Source organism: Sarcophilus harrisii, chromosome 3, assembly GCF_902635505.1.
Source record: "Sarcophilus harrisii chromosome 3, mSarHar1.11, whole genome shotgun sequence".
Lineage (NCBI taxonomy): Eukaryota > Metazoa > Chordata > Mammalia > Dasyuromorphia > Dasyuridae > Sarcophilus > Sarcophilus harrisii.
In genome coordinates this window covers 312026477-312045472 of record NC_045428.1, presented here as the reverse complement: position 1 = coordinate 312045472, position 18996 = coordinate 312026477, and the positions used below count along the sequence as shown (strand labels likewise).

General features: G+C 34.7%; 1 protein-coding gene across 1 annotated transcript; it reads right to left on the bottom strand.

Annotated features, from left to right (window-relative positions):
• Window positions 1-398: 398 nt before the first annotated feature.
• Window positions 399-18446, bottom strand: MRPS22 (mitochondrial ribosomal protein S22). The gene is made up of 8 exons (XM_003763733.4): window positions 18218-18446; window positions 12949-13112; window positions 11592-11756; window positions 7018-7161; window positions 6218-6301; window positions 4360-4505; window positions 1776-1884; window positions 399-536 (listed from the first exon to the last, which is right to left on the bottom strand). Exons 1-8 carry the CDS (start codon window positions 18444-18446, stop codon window positions 441-443), a joined length of 1137 nt encoding a protein of 378 aa, XP_003763781.3. The 3' UTR covers window positions 399-440.
• Between the last annotated feature and the right edge of the window lie 550 nt (window positions 18447-18996).

Sequence of the window (18996 nt, the reverse complement as noted above, 5' to 3'; positions counted from 1 at the left end):
AGTTAATAACCTATCCTTGTATCTTGCCCTGACCCTGCTGGTTTTTTAGATCCAGGTATGAGTTATTCAAAACACCCTACTACTCCCTCTACCCTGGCCTTTGTCTGAATTATCACTTTTCTACTGACATGAACTCCTTTCTTTATAGTGATTGTAAATCACTATATAATCAACAATATTTTGTTGATTATATATCTTTTTATCCTTGTTATTTTTTGACTGCTGAAATACAAGTATCAGTTTTCTCCTGGTAGGACATAAAAAAGATTATGTAAGATTTTCTTTTCCTTTTTAACTTGATAGAAAATACCTGCAACTTTTTTAGTAAGAATTACCTTGATACAATTAACCTTGACTTTTTTATAACATTCTTTTCAATGTGAAACCAAGACAAATCATGACAATACTTAATAAAAAGAAAATTTATTTAAGTACTTTCTTCAGGAAGCTGCAGAATGACTACTTAATGCTTCTTGGTAAGCCTGTAAAGTCAACTCTATGTATCCTCCCTGTTGTGCTTCTGTTTTGGCAAAGACCTGTTTGGGAGGAGAAACAAAAGTTAGAAAATGATATCTATTTTTGGATTTTAGAACGTGCTTTTTCTCCACATTATCTGGCTTCTAGAATGTTTGAAGAATTCTATGAACAAGGCTCAGTATACTATTTTAAGTCTGACAGAGCAAGTTACCTGCTCCCAGCCCCACAGGCAAATTATTAAGGAATACTTGTTCTAAATTCTAGTGATGGGTCTTCATAAATGAAAGAGGAAAAGAAAAAGCAAACATTGCAACAAGCCATTGCCTTCAGACTGAATTAAAAACTCTAAACTATGGACTCCAAGAATTTGGAAGATGTTAAGTAACACCACTTTATTAATCATGATTTGATAGAGGACTAACCTTTCACATCAAAAGATAAGTTGTAAAAGAAGCTATAATTCATTTTGATTTCCTCTTGTTGCTTTTTTAAGGGGGAGAGTAGAAAAACCAAATTTGTTACAATGGACTGCTAAAAATACATACTACCCTGCAAGGTAACAGTATAAATCTCATTACTTTCATTGTGCAGATGAGACAACTGAGTCCCAGATAGTTAAAAGTGATTTGCCCAAAGTTACTGCTGTTAAAGTCAGAAATTAAACTTGGTTCTTCTGCACTTAAATCTATTATTTCCACTATATCAGATTACACTGTCCTTCTACCAAGGATCACTGTGGTCATTTTTCTTCCCTTAATCTATCTCAGATAACAGGATCCATCTTATTAAATTGTACAACTACCATGAGAGTGATACAAAAATTCTTTCTCAATGCTCATGTCTATTTTTACCTGAAGAAATACGCATTCAAACAGAGTTGAATTATGGTATAAGCACAATTAGAAAATGCTTAGTACACAAGGCCTCCTCCTTCTCTCCTTCCTTTCACATTGTTCCTCCAACCATACATGAAGTCTCCTAATGACCCCAGATTATTGCTCAATGACAATAGTGAAGAAGTACTACTCAAGTATTTGTTTCCAGCTTAGCAAACTTCAGCCACTGGGTTGAAGAATACACACATGCATCATACCCTAAGAAGGGTATGAAAACTGATATTGATGTTTCTCCACTTAAATACTAACCAGTACCTTTGAATATCAAGTCTTAGCAACAAATTAACAAAAATCCACCCTCTTTCTAAAGTGATTTTAAAATGTGGTCTCTCAAATACTCAAGCTATTTGAAAATGTTGATTAATAATCAACATGCTGAAGACAAGAAATAATATAACTTACCTTAATTAAGTCTAATCCCTCAGCCCCTTGTTCTTTAGCTTGCTTGGCTGAGTGTCCATTTGGATGGAGCATGTGATACAGAATGACCAAATTTGTTGCATCATCCATTCTGAAAATTTTTTAAAGTTTTACATTTTAATCAACTCTCACAATTTTTATGCAAGCTGGATATTCTACAAATCAGCATTTAACATTCACCTAGTCATTCATAATAATAAAAAATATTACTTCATGCTTTATGTTTTCCTATTAAAATACTGTTTTTATTTAAATAGACAACCAAGCACCAGCATTAGATGGTAGGAACACACTTCATAAGAGATTAGCAGTTGGGCAGGAAGGTGGAGAGGAAGAGAAATATTAGAGGGGAAGGAGGTAAATGCTCCTGAATATCACTTGTCCCTTAATTTCTTAGGTAAATATAAACACAGGTACCTTTCCACAACAACCATATCTGCTTTTACTTTGGTAACAAAATGGACAAAGTCTTAGAGGTGAACTCTTCATTGCCCATGTACATGGCTTGGAACTGCCTCTAATAGTACTTGTGTCCTTGGGCAAGTCAGTAAATTTCTCTAGGCTTCAGTTTCTTCACCTGTAAAATAAAGGTCGAACTAGATGGTCTCCCCAGGTTCCTCCTAGCTTTTGATTTGTAAATAGCTTGTATCTTGTTTGGCAAAAAATGTGGTTTGGTATACTGGCATCCAGTGTAGGGGGTTAAGTTCTAAAGTCATTACAGAAGCCAAATGTTCATTAATCAAAAATTATCTTCTCTTTAAAATCTCTTAAAAATTGTGTACCAAGTGCAAGAAATTAAGTTGGCAAACAAATCTGTACCCTTGAGACAAGGGCAAGTTGGAAGGTCTGGGTTAGTCACCAGGGTGAAGGGGAGCTGGACTGATGACAAACAAGGTGATAGTCAGGATTCTCTCTCCTCCCACCACCTCCCTACCCCACCCACAACATCCTTATGGGGGAAGTGGAGCAGATAAAGGTTTCTATTAACTGATTACTCAATGGCATTTACTCATTGAATGAAATGGTTCATGAATTATCTGAACTATTTAAATTCTTTTTCTTTTTTTTCCCCTGCCAAATACACTGCATTTCTATATGGAAAAGGCAATGGGCTTTTAAAAGCCTAGGTCTCAGCCTCAGCTCTGTCAATGATTTCTAGGATCTCAATTTCCTCATCTCTAAAATAAGGGAGTTGGACCAATCAATTGGATCAGATGATCTTTATGATTCCTTTCACCTCTTGACTTTCTAATTCTGTGAGATGAGGAAACCAAGGCACCAAGAAACAATGCTGGTGATTATAGCCCTAGTTAGTGGAATCCAAATGTAGGGCATAGGTCTCGGCACAGAAGCTACTGTTCTTTACAGCACAAACCTTATATTAATGCAAGGCAAACTCAAGGACACAGTGATTTTTTTTTTTTTTTAGAAAAGTAAACAAAAATTTTCCCCAACATTTTAAATTCTCTGGTTTCCACTATACCTAATCACACTATCTAGGAGCAGTAATAACTCATATCATTCCTGCTCTTCAAAATGAGTGTCCCAACCCCTAAGATAAGACCAGGCTACTTATTATATGGCTATTGTAAACTTTCCTGCCCTACAGAAAGTTTCTAGAAAGATGAAAAAACTTTGAAGTTGCTAACTTGTTTAACTAGAGTTTTAAAGAAAATTTCTAATTTTTTTTTCCCCTGCTATAATATTTTGGTGATTCTGAGAAAAACCAAATGACATGTCAAGAAATAGTTCTTCAGGGCAGCTGGGTGGCACAGTGGATACAGCACAAGCCCTGAAGTCAGGAGGACCTGAGTTTGAATTTGATTTCAGACACTAGCTATGTGACCCTGGGCTTAACCCCAATTGCCTCAGCAAAAAAAAAAAAGAAAAGAAATAGTTCTTCTCTCTTTCAGACTAATGTATGTTCCCATACAAAGGCTACTGAAATATAAGGGCCATATTATTATCTAGTTCAAGTTTAAAATTAGGAGAACTTATATTCATTGATTTTTCCCAAAGAATCTAAAAATAGTTCCATTGAAAAATCACTATATCTGGAGGGAAATTAAGCATTCTAAATTATACAAAGCAAAAATAAATCTGATATGCCTTTGTTTTTGTAGTAAAGAGCACCAGCAACCATATTGCCTAAGATAAAGCTCAGATATGCTTCATGCGATAACAAATTTTTCTTAAGAACTATATTAAAGTGGGAGAAACTACCTCCAAAAGGAGATAATTGCCCTTACTGAAGATCTTCAACAAAGAACCTATCAGGAAACTAAAAAATAGTGAAATAAAAGCTATCACAATCTTTTATATTAAACTTTGTTCAAATATTCCATAAGCATACCTACTGGTTTGAAGTTAAGAATGTTCATACTATTGTGTGTCCCTTGTATTTGATTAGCTCTGAGTGTTATAAACATATTAACAAACAAAACAGAAAATCCAATCACCTGTGAAAGGAAACAACCTCCTACTTAAAAGATTCACTTTAATGTCTCTATAGAAAAAGTCTTACAAAAGAAATTAAGCAATTTTGCTTACAAAAGAGCTTACTTACAAATCTTTCTGAATCTGGTCAATCAGCAAACCATCAATATTCTTCTTATTTACCAGATACCACACCATTCCACCAAAGTGTCTTGTTGAACGCAAAACGTCATATTTACTGTGCTTTTCTATGTTTTCATATGTCTGGTGATGAACCTACTCATAATAAAACAATATATTTATAATGTTAATAATGACAAAAGCTCATATTTATGCAATGCTTCACTAATTAACAAAGCACTTTCCTCTGAGGTTCATAATGCAAGTATTAATATCCTCATTTTGTAAATGAGGAAGCAGAAAACTGGAGACAGAAAACTAGTATCAGTCCTGACACCTGGAATGAGAATCTGCATCTGCAAGAATTAGCCATTTAACTATAGACAAGTTAACTGACCTCTAAGTTGTGCTTGGGAACTGACTTCAATTACCTGACATCGGCTAAAGCTTTCTGACAAAAATTAAATAACTAATAATTTTTTGGCTTCCTATAATTATAATTTCACTCTTCAAAAAATGAAGAGATAGGGGCAGCTAATAGCAGTGGATAGACCACTGGCTCTGAATTCAGGAGGACCTGAGTTCAAATCTGACTTCAGACATTTAATACTTAGTAGCTATGTAACCCTGGGTAAATCACTTAACCCCAATTATTTCTCAAAAACAAAACAAAACAAAAAGAAAAAACAACTACAAAAGATGGCACTCTGGAGTCAGAAACACTTTTGGACTAAAATTCTATAGCAGGTCAGCCCAGAAGGGATGAGAAACACTTAAGAATTAAGAACTTAAATCACAAAGGGAAATAAAAAGCTTTAACTTTAAAAAAAAATATTAATATTTTAAAAAACTCTAAAAAAAAAAAAACCACTGTCTAAACAATAAAATTAAAGAGATGGTTGCTTATCATCTAGACAAAGAGACAGTAATCAAAAAGAACAGATGACAGGGTTGCTATAGCTAACACAATGGACAGCAAAATCAGAACTGGAAAATTTACAACAGTGGTGCCCTGGCTAGGTCTTATTTGTAAAGCACTCTGTTCCATTCTAAGTGGCAAAGTTTAGGAAGGACCCTAATAAGGTAGGAAATATCTAGAAGGCAACCAAGATATCAAAAGATCTTGAGTCCATGTCAAATGACAATAAGGTGACAGGATAACTGAATCATAGATGTAGGGCTGAAGGGATCCCAGAAATCATCTCACCTAAACTCATTTTACAAATGATGCTGAACCCCAGATAGAATAAGGGACTTGCCCAAGGTGACACATAATAAGCTACAAAAGTACCATTTGAACCCAGGTCTTCTGATCACAGAGTCAGTGTATGTTTTCCTTATATCATGTTACCTTCAACTAGGAATAATGAAACTTGAGAAGAGACGAACTTAGGAGGGAAACATGATAGTATTCAAATATCCAAAGGACTATTTTGTGAAATAATCATCAAAGATGCTCTGCTTGGCCCCTTTCCAGGTTTGAGATCAGAAAAAGCTTTCTAACACTTGAGTTCTTCCAAGTGAAATGGGCTGCCTCAAGAGCTGGTTGGTTCTCCTCTTTGGGGGGCATACACTTGCTGGATATGCTGTGTGGAGATCATGTGGGGGACAGTTAGAGTAAATGGCTGCCAAGGTTGCCTAAATTGTAAAATATCCAAGCCAAACATTATGAAGTCAAAAGACAAATGTCATATATTTTTGAATTTTTATATGTAAATGTAAGAATCACAACTTTGTCCCAGCTCTAAATCACTGACGATTTCTTTATTGCTGAAATTTATAACCAAGCACTGTTTGCTGGAATTCAGATGTTTACATATATTTTAAGCAGATTCCATGTCATTTCTGAAACTATTGAACATACTCACTTTAATATAATCAGCTGAATCTGGCTCAAACTGTGCAACACAGAGATTGAGCACATCTTCATGACGATCCTGATTGAACAAAGTCTAGAATGATGCAACAGAACAGTTATATTAAGAGAGGAACAGAGCTGATCAAGAACTGCTCTAACAATGACTTGTATTTGCATCCAAATATATACATACTAAAATAATATTAAGAATTCAAAAGGCAGTGTGATACCATGAATAAAGGGTTAGTCTTACACAAGGATTCAAGACTGTCACTGACACACAACAGAGAAATAATTTTGTCCATCAGTGTCCCAGGCAATTCCCTAAAACAATATATTATGAATGAGTTATTAATCTGCAATAGTGGGAAATGTTCACACTATGAGTTTCCTACTATAGTAGGAAATCACGAGTATTCAATCATAGGTTGGACAAAAAAAAAATGTATTGCTCTCTAAAACTAAGATAATTTCCTTACAACAATGGCTAGGGGTAAGGAATGCAAATTACCCATTTTTAAATTTTTGGGATACTAATCCTAAAGCTATGTGAATGATCTGAGATTATGTGAATATTGATAATATTGATGGCTATTTTTCAAATTTGATAAAGTCTTAAAAAACTGTGATAAAGACTATAACTGCAATGATTATCAACTAACTACAATGTTTATATAAAAAGAATACATACAGTTGAGCAATAATCCACATTTGCTGCAGTTTCTCATGTTGCCGATCTACATAACAACATAGATCTACAGATGCTGATGGAGAGACTAGCTACAGACAGAGAGATAGAGATCAGTTTACCTGGAGATTTTCTTCCTGGAACATTAGTGGTGGAAAAATCTTACGACCTTCTTTTGGAAAAAAGATTTGTATCATTCTGTCTCGTTCTTCCCAGGAAGCTTTGCGTAGAACACCACTTGGTTCCCTAACAACAATGAAACGCTCCTATAATTGAAAACAAATCAAAGGTGAGATTTAGGGATTTATTTTTGGTTTCAATTTCTCATTAAATTTCTTTATTAAGCTAATTTGCAGTCAACAACATCTTTTGTAAAAGATCAATCAGTATAATTATTTTAAAAAGCAATGTAGTTATTTTTAAAACGACAAAGACTTAGCAAGATTTTATTTTTCTTCCTCAATTAGCATTTGTATTTTATATAACTTATAAGTAATGTTCCAAATGTAACTGTAATAAATAAAATATTTATTTATCCTACTTTGTATGATACGTGCTCAAATAAATTGGTTTAACTTAAAAAATAACGGTAATGTGAAACAGAGGTATCAAACTCGGGTAACAAAATTCCTGAGTGAAGCTGAAACCAGATTAAAAAATGATTGGGAAATGTTTAACAAAGTAAATAAAAATATAATACAAGAGAGATAATGTTAATTTGTAGTTTTCTAAATCAATAAGACATTCAGGGATCCACTTTAAGTTTGAGATTACTGCCATAAAGCCCCAATGATACAACCAGAATACAATTTAATATTTACTTGAATGTTTTTAATATTAAATTTAGTTTCCATATTTTTCTTTCTCATTGAGTCACATCATGAACTAGAAAAGAGCCTCAAGAAATCACCTTCCTCAATCCATATCTTAATAAGAATATATATTATAGCATCCTATATTTGAAGACAGTTATCACATTTTCCTAAATCTTCTCTTCATCATGCTAACATCCTTCAACTGAACTTCATGTACTATAGGCTCCAGATGCAATGCAATACTGGTCCTCCTTTCAAATTTCATTTAATTAGCCTATTTTTCTAGCCCATAAAGATCTTATTTGTATCCTGAATTGTCATTTGTTATCAGTCTTCCTCAATGACATGCCACCTTCAAATTTGATAAGCATTTCAATTATGCCTTCAATCACTAATAATGGAAAAGCAAAAGGCCAAGAACAAATGCCAGGGATATTTCACTCTATAACTCCCTACAAAATGCATTAGCTATTCTTTGCATTCATTCAATTAGTTCTGAATACACCTAGAATTTTAGCCCTTTGAGACCAAACACTATTTGACTTTAGCCTTTGTATCCCTAGTATTTGGTATTCAGTAAACAATCTTCTAATTGTAAGAGTTACCCAACATTTGCTACAAAGGATTACATTTCTCTGCAGAAATCTAAGTATATTATGTTGCAATATTTCTGTTTACTATCAATCTAGGAACCTTGCCAAAAAAAAAAAAAAAAAAGGAAATGAAGATAATCTAGCAATACCAATTCTTGTGATACAGATGTTGTTACTTTCCAAAAGATCACCAACAATGCCTTGGCCATCAAGTCAAATGTATCTTTCTTTAGTCTTTTTAATATGGGGGATGGGAGGGCTGACATGGGAGGTATAATTGATAGAACACTGTTACTGGAGTCAGAAGGACCAGAGTTCAAATTTGACCAGAGACACTTACTGGCTGTATTACCCTCTGCAAGTCACTTAATCCTATCTTCATAAAACTGGAGAAGAAAATGGCAAACCACTCCAGTACCTTTTCAAAGACAAACCCATGGGCAGTTGGCTCATAGGATCATAAAGATATGAATACAACAGGACAACAATCTTTTAATATTTTTTCTATTTCCCAGGTTTTAAAAAGCTCACCCACTTAGTAAAAATATCTGTCAGTTCTTTTAATATTCTAGGATATAGTTGCCTAATGACTGCAACTCACTGATGGTATATAGGTACTTTCTTACCATCTCCTTACTTATCCTTGGGTTCAACTTCTGATAAATTATTACTATGCTTTCCTCTTTGAAAATCATTCTCCTAAGTAAACTGAAGCAAATAGTTAATATAATAATTATATTATCTGTATATATATATATATATATATATATATATATATATATATATATATATATATATATATATAGTTAACATAATTCTATTTTCTTCATATCATCATCTTAAAGATTCTGAACAATAGACATATGCTTTCTTTAACTTTGTTTCTAACATAGATAAAAAGTCTTTTGCTTTCCTTAGTAGAAACCAAGGCCTGTGGCCAATTTCTCCATCTTAGGTATTCCTTCACAATATTCTTACAGAACTCACCACTCTCTTTACCTTCAGTTATCTGTTTTTGATTCTAATGACACCCTAGGTACTCATGATACAGAAACAAAATAAAAAGCAATCACTAACCTCAAAAAATTTAAAAACTATTGGGGAGATAACACATAAACAGGTCAAGTTAAACATAAGAATTTGTGGAGAGATTACTAATAACAGGAATGGCCTCCCATAGGAGGTGGCATGTAGACTAAATGCTGAGGAAGCTAGGGATAACATGAGGCATAAGTGAAGGAGTGAAGTCCCAACAAAAGGAACAGCCTGTATTGTCATGGTGGAAGAAGGACTATAGAGTTTAGAATTTCAAATCTGTTCACTTTATATCCCTATTGCTCTATTTTCTTCCTCACAGGAATTCTTTGTGGTTGTGTAAACTTTGAAGCTGTCCATTCCTTGTGAGTTGATTTCCATGGTAAAATTTTAGATTATAGGTTTCAATTAGTCTATTTTCTTAATATGTTCTTCTTGTTCATATTTCATTTTCAAAGAGAACCAATGGTGGGGTGATATCTTTACTTACACATAAGTCTTAAATTGTTCAGTTTCTTGATAATCACCTCTCAAGTCTCACCCAAAGAGACATTAATAAATCATTTACTTATTATGTTCAAGAAATAATGAAATAAATAACTCCAAGGATTTTGTCTTTTATAATTTATGATATTGTCTGAGCTACACACATTAATAAATTTTAGAGGAAATGGTCTCTCTGATTTTATCTCCTCTCACCTCCAAACTACCCTGTCCCATTCTAGCCAACAGGGATTTCTTCTTCCTTGGCATTAAAAGCGTATCTTGTTTATACTACTTATTTGGCAATACATACCATACTTTCTTTTTCTATCACCTGTGTTGTACTTAACTTTTTATATATTATTTTACCTCCCCAACTGGCACTGAAGGACAGGGATTTCTTTGTACTCTTTCTAGATAGTTTAACGACTATCGTAATCCACCGGATGGTATGGATTCTTAAATTCTAAAAAGTTTAAAAAAATTCTAAGTAGGGTTTTAAAGACTTGCAATCAAAAGCTATCCTAGCAAATTTCCATGAAATAGGAAAAAAGGTACACCAAAGATGCACAGCTTCTCAAAAAAAGAATTTTAGTCATTTTACCTAAATATTTGGGCAATTTAAAACCTAAAATAGGAATCAGTTTCTGAATGTCATATTACTAGATAATAGTATTAAATTATACCACTTTTAACTTGAATCACCCAGTTATAGAATCTAGATCCCAATTCAAAGGGCTATGGATACTTTGTTTTCATTTATACAATACTCTACTACTGCCCATACTATGCTCAAGTCATTGCTGAAACCTAATTTCTACAGGCCTGATTCAGCGCATTTAATGTATACAGTGGATATTAGTCATGTTCTCCTTACTTGAGAATTATAAAGGACTCCACTATATAATGGTTGAATTTTAATCTTTCCTACTTTCAAAGTTATTTTATAGTCTAAACAGAATTTTTTTTAAAAAAAAAATGACATCTCAACTTAGAGAATCACTATTTCTTTGAAAATTTTATTTTTAGTAGAAGCAATAGTAGCAAAAGACTTTTTCTATAGAACATGAAATTTCTAAGATACATAGGACATATAAGGACTTTTAGGAAGCATAAATAAATTTTCAATTAAAAAAAAAAAAAGCTATATTCTGGAAAAGCTTCAACTGCCCAAGGTGGATTTCTGATTGAGTCAACAATGAAAATTATTCCTTCCTTTGCCATTTTTTTTCCTTTATAAAACTTCTGTCTCAACTTTATCTATTAGGGTTATTGCTTCTTAGAAACATCACTAGTTGTCCAAGCTTTTTGTATCATGTATGAAGAAAAGTTATGGACTAGACTTAATTTATAAAGATTTGTACTCTCCTTAGATTTCATTATAAAATGAGAGTCCCTCAATCTTAACTACAGTTGCAATCTCAAAAAACATCTTTTTCTTGAAGCTTCTGTACATTTTACTTCTCAATTTTGAGACTGCCGTGATTTTTAATGTTAAGAGAATACATGGTAGTCTAAGTCATTATAATAAGATTCATTTGGTTACTCTAAGATGGATTCAATTTTTGCTTTCTGAATCTATTACATTTTTCTAATTATCCAGCAACCAAAAGGCCGTATAAGCTCTTTTTACTAGTGAACTAACACATTTCTACTAATTTTGGTCTCGCTATATTGTAAAAAGTAAGATCAAGTGACACTGATTCTCAAATCTCAGCCCCAAACTGCCTTTTAAATCTCTAAATAATGGTCCTTAAAAGATGTACTCACACGATGTGGAATGCTATATGTTAAATCAGTAAACACATATTTAGAAGTCTCAGTTCCTTCAAGGATTTTATCATCTGCTAATACATCATTTATAGGCTGTCGTTCTTTCAGCACAGGAGGCATTTTTAACCGTTCTTTAGCTGCCTCGATAGCATTTCTTGTGGCCTACAAAATAAATTTTTTTTTCAAAAATTAGTAACTGAACAATGAAGTAGCCCAAAAGATCAATCAAAAACATTGATTTATTAACTTCAAAAGTGAAAATTAATTGTTGAAAATGACAACAAATTCTATAAAAAGCAATTGTCACAAATCAAAACTTTCTTTTCATGTGCATAAGTAGAATTTGTGGTAAGTAGGTTTTTGTTATTTCTTTGTGTGAATATGCTTTTAGTATCAACTATAAATATAAAAAGCAGGAATATGTTCAAGAAAAGAGGCAATTTAAAAAGATGCAACAGAACCAAATTTGCCCTTAGGGCATTGTTTCAAGCAGTAAATCACTAAATGTAATTTAGAATCAGAAGTTTCAGTGGTGAGACTAAATATTAATTAGAAATCTTATACCCCAATGTTTTTTGAGAAGTGGCTAATAAGACAGACTTCTAGAAAAGGAGACATAATGCAGAAACTTCTGCTTTTTAGTTGAACACTAATATGGTCCAACAGACATGGCAACAATATATCAACTTTAGTATCTTCAATCACTTCCTTTTCAGTTTTTCCAGTTTTTTCTACACTATGCCCCTCAGAAAAAAGATTTACTATATGCTCTCCACTCACAAATCAAAACTTCTATAGAAAATGAACTCTTCTATGTAAAGATATACAATTACCATGATGAAAAGAAGAACAAAATAATAAAAAATGAACATTGTGAAATTAGAATAATTAAGCCTAGCCCCCAAAAATAAATGGACCCAAGAAGGAATGTCCAAAAGGGCATCTTTACAAAGATGTGAAATGACAAATGAAGAGAAATATTAAACTGCTTTGCATTAGTGCAAACTAGATTAAAATGCAATTGGGAAATGTTTATAAAGATACAATACAATATAAAAAATGTTCATTTGTGGTTTTCTAAATGAATAATTCCTTTCTTCTTGAACTTGATACCAATGGTACAAAGTACTACATATGTCTGACTTAGTTGGTATACTATTTAATCTTGCTGAATTTTTAAATTCTTTATCATTCTTGAAAGAGGGCTATGGATATGTGGAGAATGACATATGTTGGATGACACAGAATCAAAATACATCAAAAAAATCTTTTTAAAAAATATCATTAGAGCACCAAACAATCCAAATTATTTTCAATTCAAATTTCCTGGTAACATTTATTTAAATCTGATTACCTCTTCCAGTTGTGCTTCTGTCATTAGCTTATACGTTGGTGGCTTGAGTGGTTGTTTAGCTGCTTTAAAAACCTTCTGTAAATCCAAACCAGTCATTTTAGTGAGTATATTTTGAACTTCGTCATCTGTGAATTCTGGCTTCTTTGTATTGGAGCAACATGAGCCTATCAAAATGAACTTCAGTTAAATACAAACTAACAAAATTCCACAAAAGTATACAAGTGGCATCTAAACAAAAACATGTCAAGAGAAAAATGATATGAAGTTCAAGAAACAAAAAAGCCCACAAAAATATCTACCTTCATATTCCTACTACCTAAAGGTATGCAAAGTTGTTTTGTGAACCCATGTAGGTCAATTATTTAGCTGTATCAAAGGAAAACAAGATTATTATAATTTTGTGGTAAGCCACTATACCTATATATTTTTCAATGTACCACTGGATAGGAAAATAGTTGTCTGATGAGGCTTTACAAATAGCTGGAGGAAAGAGGAAAGAGAAAGATATACCCAAATGAATGTAGAATTTCAGAGAACAGAAAGGAGAGATTAAAAGGTTTTCATAAAAAGGAGTGCAAAAAAAATTGAAAATAATCAAATGCGAAAAACAAGCATTCTCTTCAAAAAAATAAGATTTCTAGGGAACATGCCATGCAAAAATGAGCATACTAAAAGATAAAAATTGTGGAGACTTAACAGAAGTAAAAAAGATTAAGAAGTGGTGACAAGAATACATAAAAGAACTATACAAGAAAGATCTTAACAGTGCCAATTAGCACAATGTCACTGATCTAAAGCCAAGAATTTTTCGGACTGAAATCAAGTGGATCTTAGGAAGCATTATTAACAGTAAGACTGTGAAATGGTTGAAATTCCAGTTGAACTATTTAAAATCATAAAGGATGATGCTGTTAATGTACTTTACCCAATATGCCAGCAAATCTGAAAAATTCAACAATGGCCACTGGATCAATTTACATCCCATTCCTAAAGGACAATGCCAAAGAATGTTCAAATTACCAAACAACTATCTATACTCATTTCACCTACCAGAAAAGTTATGCTTAAGATTCTGCAAGTTAGACTTCAGTAAGATGTGAACTTAGAATTTCCAGAAAAGCAGGCTGGTTTTCAGAAGCAGAGAAACCAAAGACCAAATTGTCAATATTTTCCGGATTATGGAAAATGCAAGGGAATTCCACAAAAATTTCTACATCACTGACTGCACTAAAACTTTTGTGGATCGCAGCAAAACAGGGCAAGCCCTCAAAGAGCTGGTAGAACCAGATCATCTTACTTGTTTCTTGAAGAACCTGCAGATGGTCCAAGAAGCAACAGAACCAAACATGGAATAAATGATGAGTTTAATATTAGAAAAGAAGTACAATAAGGCTGCATATTATCACATTATTTAATTTATGCAGAATACATCATAAGAAGTGCTAGGCTAGAGGAATTAAAAGCTGAAATTAAGATTGTCAGGAGAAATGTCAACAAACTCAGATAAGCTGATGGCAAAGTGAAAAATTGAGAAGCCTCTTAATGAAGGTGAAAGAGAAGAGTGTAACAGCTGGCTTGAAGCTTAATTTCTCTCCCCAAAAAATAAGATGTTGGCCTCTGATCCCACAACTTCCTGGCAAACTAAAGGAGAAAAAAAACAGAAGCAGTGTCAAATTTTATATTCTTAGATCCAAAGATCAATGCAGGCAATGACATGAAATTAAAAGTCTATTCAGAACAGCTATGGCAAATCTGGACAGCATAATAAGAGACAGCACCTTGCCAACAAAGGTCTACATAGTTCAAGCTATGATTTTTCCACTAGCAACACATGGCTGTGAGAATTGGACTATATTTTAAGCTAAGTGTAGAATCAACACTTTCTTTTTTTTTTTTCTTTTTGCTGAGGCAATTGGGGTTGAGACTTGTCCAGGGTCACACAACTAGGAAGTGTTAAGTGTCTGAGACCGGATTTAAACTCAGGTCCTTCTGACTTTAGGGTTGGTGTTTTATCCACTGCACCACCTAGCTGCCCCAGAATCAGCCTTTTCAAAGTGCTGCTGGACCTCTTTGTAGTGGCTAGAAACTGGAAACTGAGTGGATGCCCATCAGTTGAAGAATGGTTGAATAAATTGTGGTATATGAATATTATGGAATATGACCAACAGGATGATTTCAGAAAGGCCTAGAGAGACTTACACGAACTGATGCTGAGTGAAACGAGCGGGGCCAGGAGATCATTATATACTTCAACAACGATACTATATGATGACCAGTTCTGATGGACCTGGCCAGCCATCCTCAGCAAGGAGATCAACCAAATCATTTCCAATGGAGCAGTAATGAACTGAACCAGCTACGCCCAGAGAAAGAACTCTGAGAGATGACTAAAAACCATTACATTGAATTCCCAATCCCTATATTTTTGCCCACTTGCATTTTTGATTTCCTTCACAAGCTAATTGTACAATATTTCAGAGTCTGATTCTTTTCGTTTGGTCATGAATACTTATCATGTATCTAATTTATATTTTAATATATTTAACATCTACTGGTCATCCTGCCATCTGGGGGTGGGGGGTAAGAGGGGAAAAATTGGAACAAGAGGTTTGGCAACTGTCAATGCTGTAAAGTTACCCATGCATATAACCTGTAAATAAAAGGCTATTAAATAAAAAAAAAAAAAGTGGTGCTGGAGAAGATTTTTAAGAGTACCTTGGACAGCAAGTAGGTCAAATCAGTCAATACTGAGAAGAAATGGACTCAATTAGGCAAGAGCTTAAATACTTTGGTCAGATAATGAGAAGGCAGGTTTCATTGGAAAAAATGCTGAAGTAGGGAAAGATTGAAGGCAAAAGAAAAAGGAGATGGCAGAGGATGAGATGGATAGTGATATGGAAGCTAACAGAAACTGAGACAGATTTCAAGAAATAGTGGAAAATAGAAAGGCCTAGCGTGTTAAGGTCCATGAGGTCACTACAAAGAAAGCTTTTCATAAGCGACCAATCCTATGTGCTCATAGAATGGAGAAAAAGAAATACTCTAAAATTAGTATGTTATGATTTAATGAAAATTAAATTTAATAAAAATAGATTTGGAGATGGACGATCAAATCTTATCTCCCTTATTTAACTGCTTGTGCAATGCTGTGACAATTATACCTGCCTCAGTTCATATTTCCTCAACCATAAAATGAAGTTGATTCTGACTGTACATAACTTGGGATGCATTAACATTTCCCCCCCTTTCCTTCCAGCAGAGAATGTTTATGTCTGGTTTCATCTTTCTCGTCTCCCACACCAAGGCATATACATTTAGTAAACGTTCCTGATCCTCAATGGAGAACAGACCACTAAGGAGCAATCTCAGAACCCGGGGGTCTCTAACCTGATCTCTGTAAACTCCCTCCCTCCCTCCTTTCTTTCTCCTGTTCAACACCCAAATCAGTGCAGTTTGATACTGTTATATTCACTTTAAGCAACTGAAGCTTATCGATGCCCTAAGATTTTTAGGACACATTGTATCCCATATAATTGGTTGATTTTTAGGACACATTGTATCCCACATAATTGGTTGATTTTTAGGACACATTGTATCCCATCTAATTGGTTGATTTTTAGGACACATTGTATCCCATATAATTGGTTGATTTTTAGGACACATTGTACCCCATATAATTGGTTGATTTTTAGGACACATTGTATCCCACATAATTGGTTGATTTTTAGGACACATTGTATCCCACATAATTGGTTGATTTTTAGGACACATTGTATCCCACATAATTGGTTGATTTTTAGGACACATTGTATCCCACATAATTGGTTGATTTTTAGGACACATTGTATCCCACATAATTGGTTGATTTTTAGGACACATTGTATCCCACATAATTGGTTGATTTTTAGGACACATTGTATCCCACATAATTGGTTGATTTTTAGGACACATTGTATCCCACATAATTGGTTGATTTTTAGGACACATTGTATCCCACATAATTGGTTGATTTTTAGGACACATTGTATCCCACATAATTGGTTGATTTTTAGGACACATTGTATCCCACATAATTGGTTGATTTTTAGGACACATTGTATCCCACATAATTGGTTGATTTTTAGGACACATTGTATCCCACATAATTGGTTGATTTTTAGGACACATTGTATCCCATATAATTGGTTGATTTTTAGGACACATTGTATCCCACATAATTGGTTGATTTTTAGGACACATTGTATCCCACATAATTGGTTGATTTTTAGGACACATTGTATCCCACATAATTGGTTGATTTTTAGGACACATTGTATCCCACATAATTGGTTGATTTTTAGGACACATTGTATCCCACATAATTGGTTGATTTTTAGGACACATTGTATCCCACATAATTGGTTGATTTTTAGGACACATTGTATCCCACATAATTGGTTGATTTTTAGGACACATTGTATCCCACATAATTGGTTGATTTTTTAGGACACATTGTATCCCATATAATTGGTTGATTTTTAGGACACATTGTACCCCACATAATTGGTTGATTTTTAGGACACATTGTATCCCACATAATTGGTTGATTTTTAGGACACATTGTATCCCACATAATTGGTTGATTTTTAGGACACATTGTATCCCACATAATTGGTTGATTTTTAGGACACATTGTATCCCATCTAATTGGTTGATTTTTAGGACTCATTGTATCCCACATAATTGGTTGATTTTTAGGACACATTGTATCCCACATAATTGGTTGATTTTTAGGACACATTGTATCCCATCTAATTAGTTGATTTTCAGGACACATTGTATCCCATCTAATTGGTTGATTTTTAGGACGCACTGTATCCCACATAATTGGTTGAGTTTTAGGACGCATTGTATCCCATATAATTGGTTGAGTTTTAGGACACATTGTATCCCACGTAATTGGTTGATTTTTAGGACGCATTGTATCCCATATAATTGGTTTCTTTGGCCGCCCTAAGTAGTTTACGGATTAAAAACATTATTCTGAAAGATCATTCAAAGGCTGTGCAAAAAGCAGCCAAGGGCTTGTGCTCCGCTCCGACCTCACTTATAGATGGGAGAGTAGGGCTCGGGGAGAAGCGAACCGCCCCACGTTACGTAACCATCTCGGAACCGCCCCCCATTACGTAACCGGCTCGGAAACTGAGCGCGAGCTCCCCACAGCGCGCGGAGCCTCCCGCGGCAGCGCCGAGCACAGACAGGGCAGCGAGGACAGGAAGGAAACACTTACTAGCCTCGGAGCCCGCCCGACGACAAGACGGTCCTGTCCCGCAAGCCCCCGGCGAAGGCGAAAACGGGAGCCGGGGTCCGGCCCCTACGAGTCCTGTGCCCCGAGCTGCCGCTCGGCAGAGCCGAAAGGAAGCCGGCACTCGGAACGCCGCCATCACGCCGCCGGCTGCCTGCCCCGGCTGCGAAAGGCTTCGACTTCCTAAGTCACGCAAAAAAAAGTCTTGAGGCATGCTGGGAAATGTAGTCGGGAGTGAAGGGGCGGGCATAAGAGCCGAGGGAAAAGGGACTGGAGTTCACTGGAGGAGTGCGATTTGTTATACAAAATGTATTGGAAAATGCCCTGCAGGCTTTTGGAAAATAGGGACTGGTGATCAGGGGAAAACGAAGGACTAAAGATTGGGATTTTCAATTCAATAAATACTTTGACACGAGGGATCCTATTATCTTGGAGTTTACATTCTAACAGCTACCCAGATAGGTAGCTATAATACAAAACAATTCCTGAGTAAAGAGAACGTCGCAAAATAGGTCTGAAGAAAACTCAAATTGGAGGGTGTGCTAAGGGGAAGAGGTAAAAGGGTCAGTGTGAAGGTTTTCTGGGGGCAGCCTTAGTCTCAGTTACAATCAATAATTACTCCAAAATGCAGCCAGCTGGTAAAAATGCAAACGTTTATTTCTCCTTCCAAAACAGCCGGGTTAGCTGAGACCTAACTCTGCTTGAGCTCTTGCAGCTTTGTCCTTGGCTTCTGCCTCTGCTTTCTTCAGCCTCCAGCCAGCACC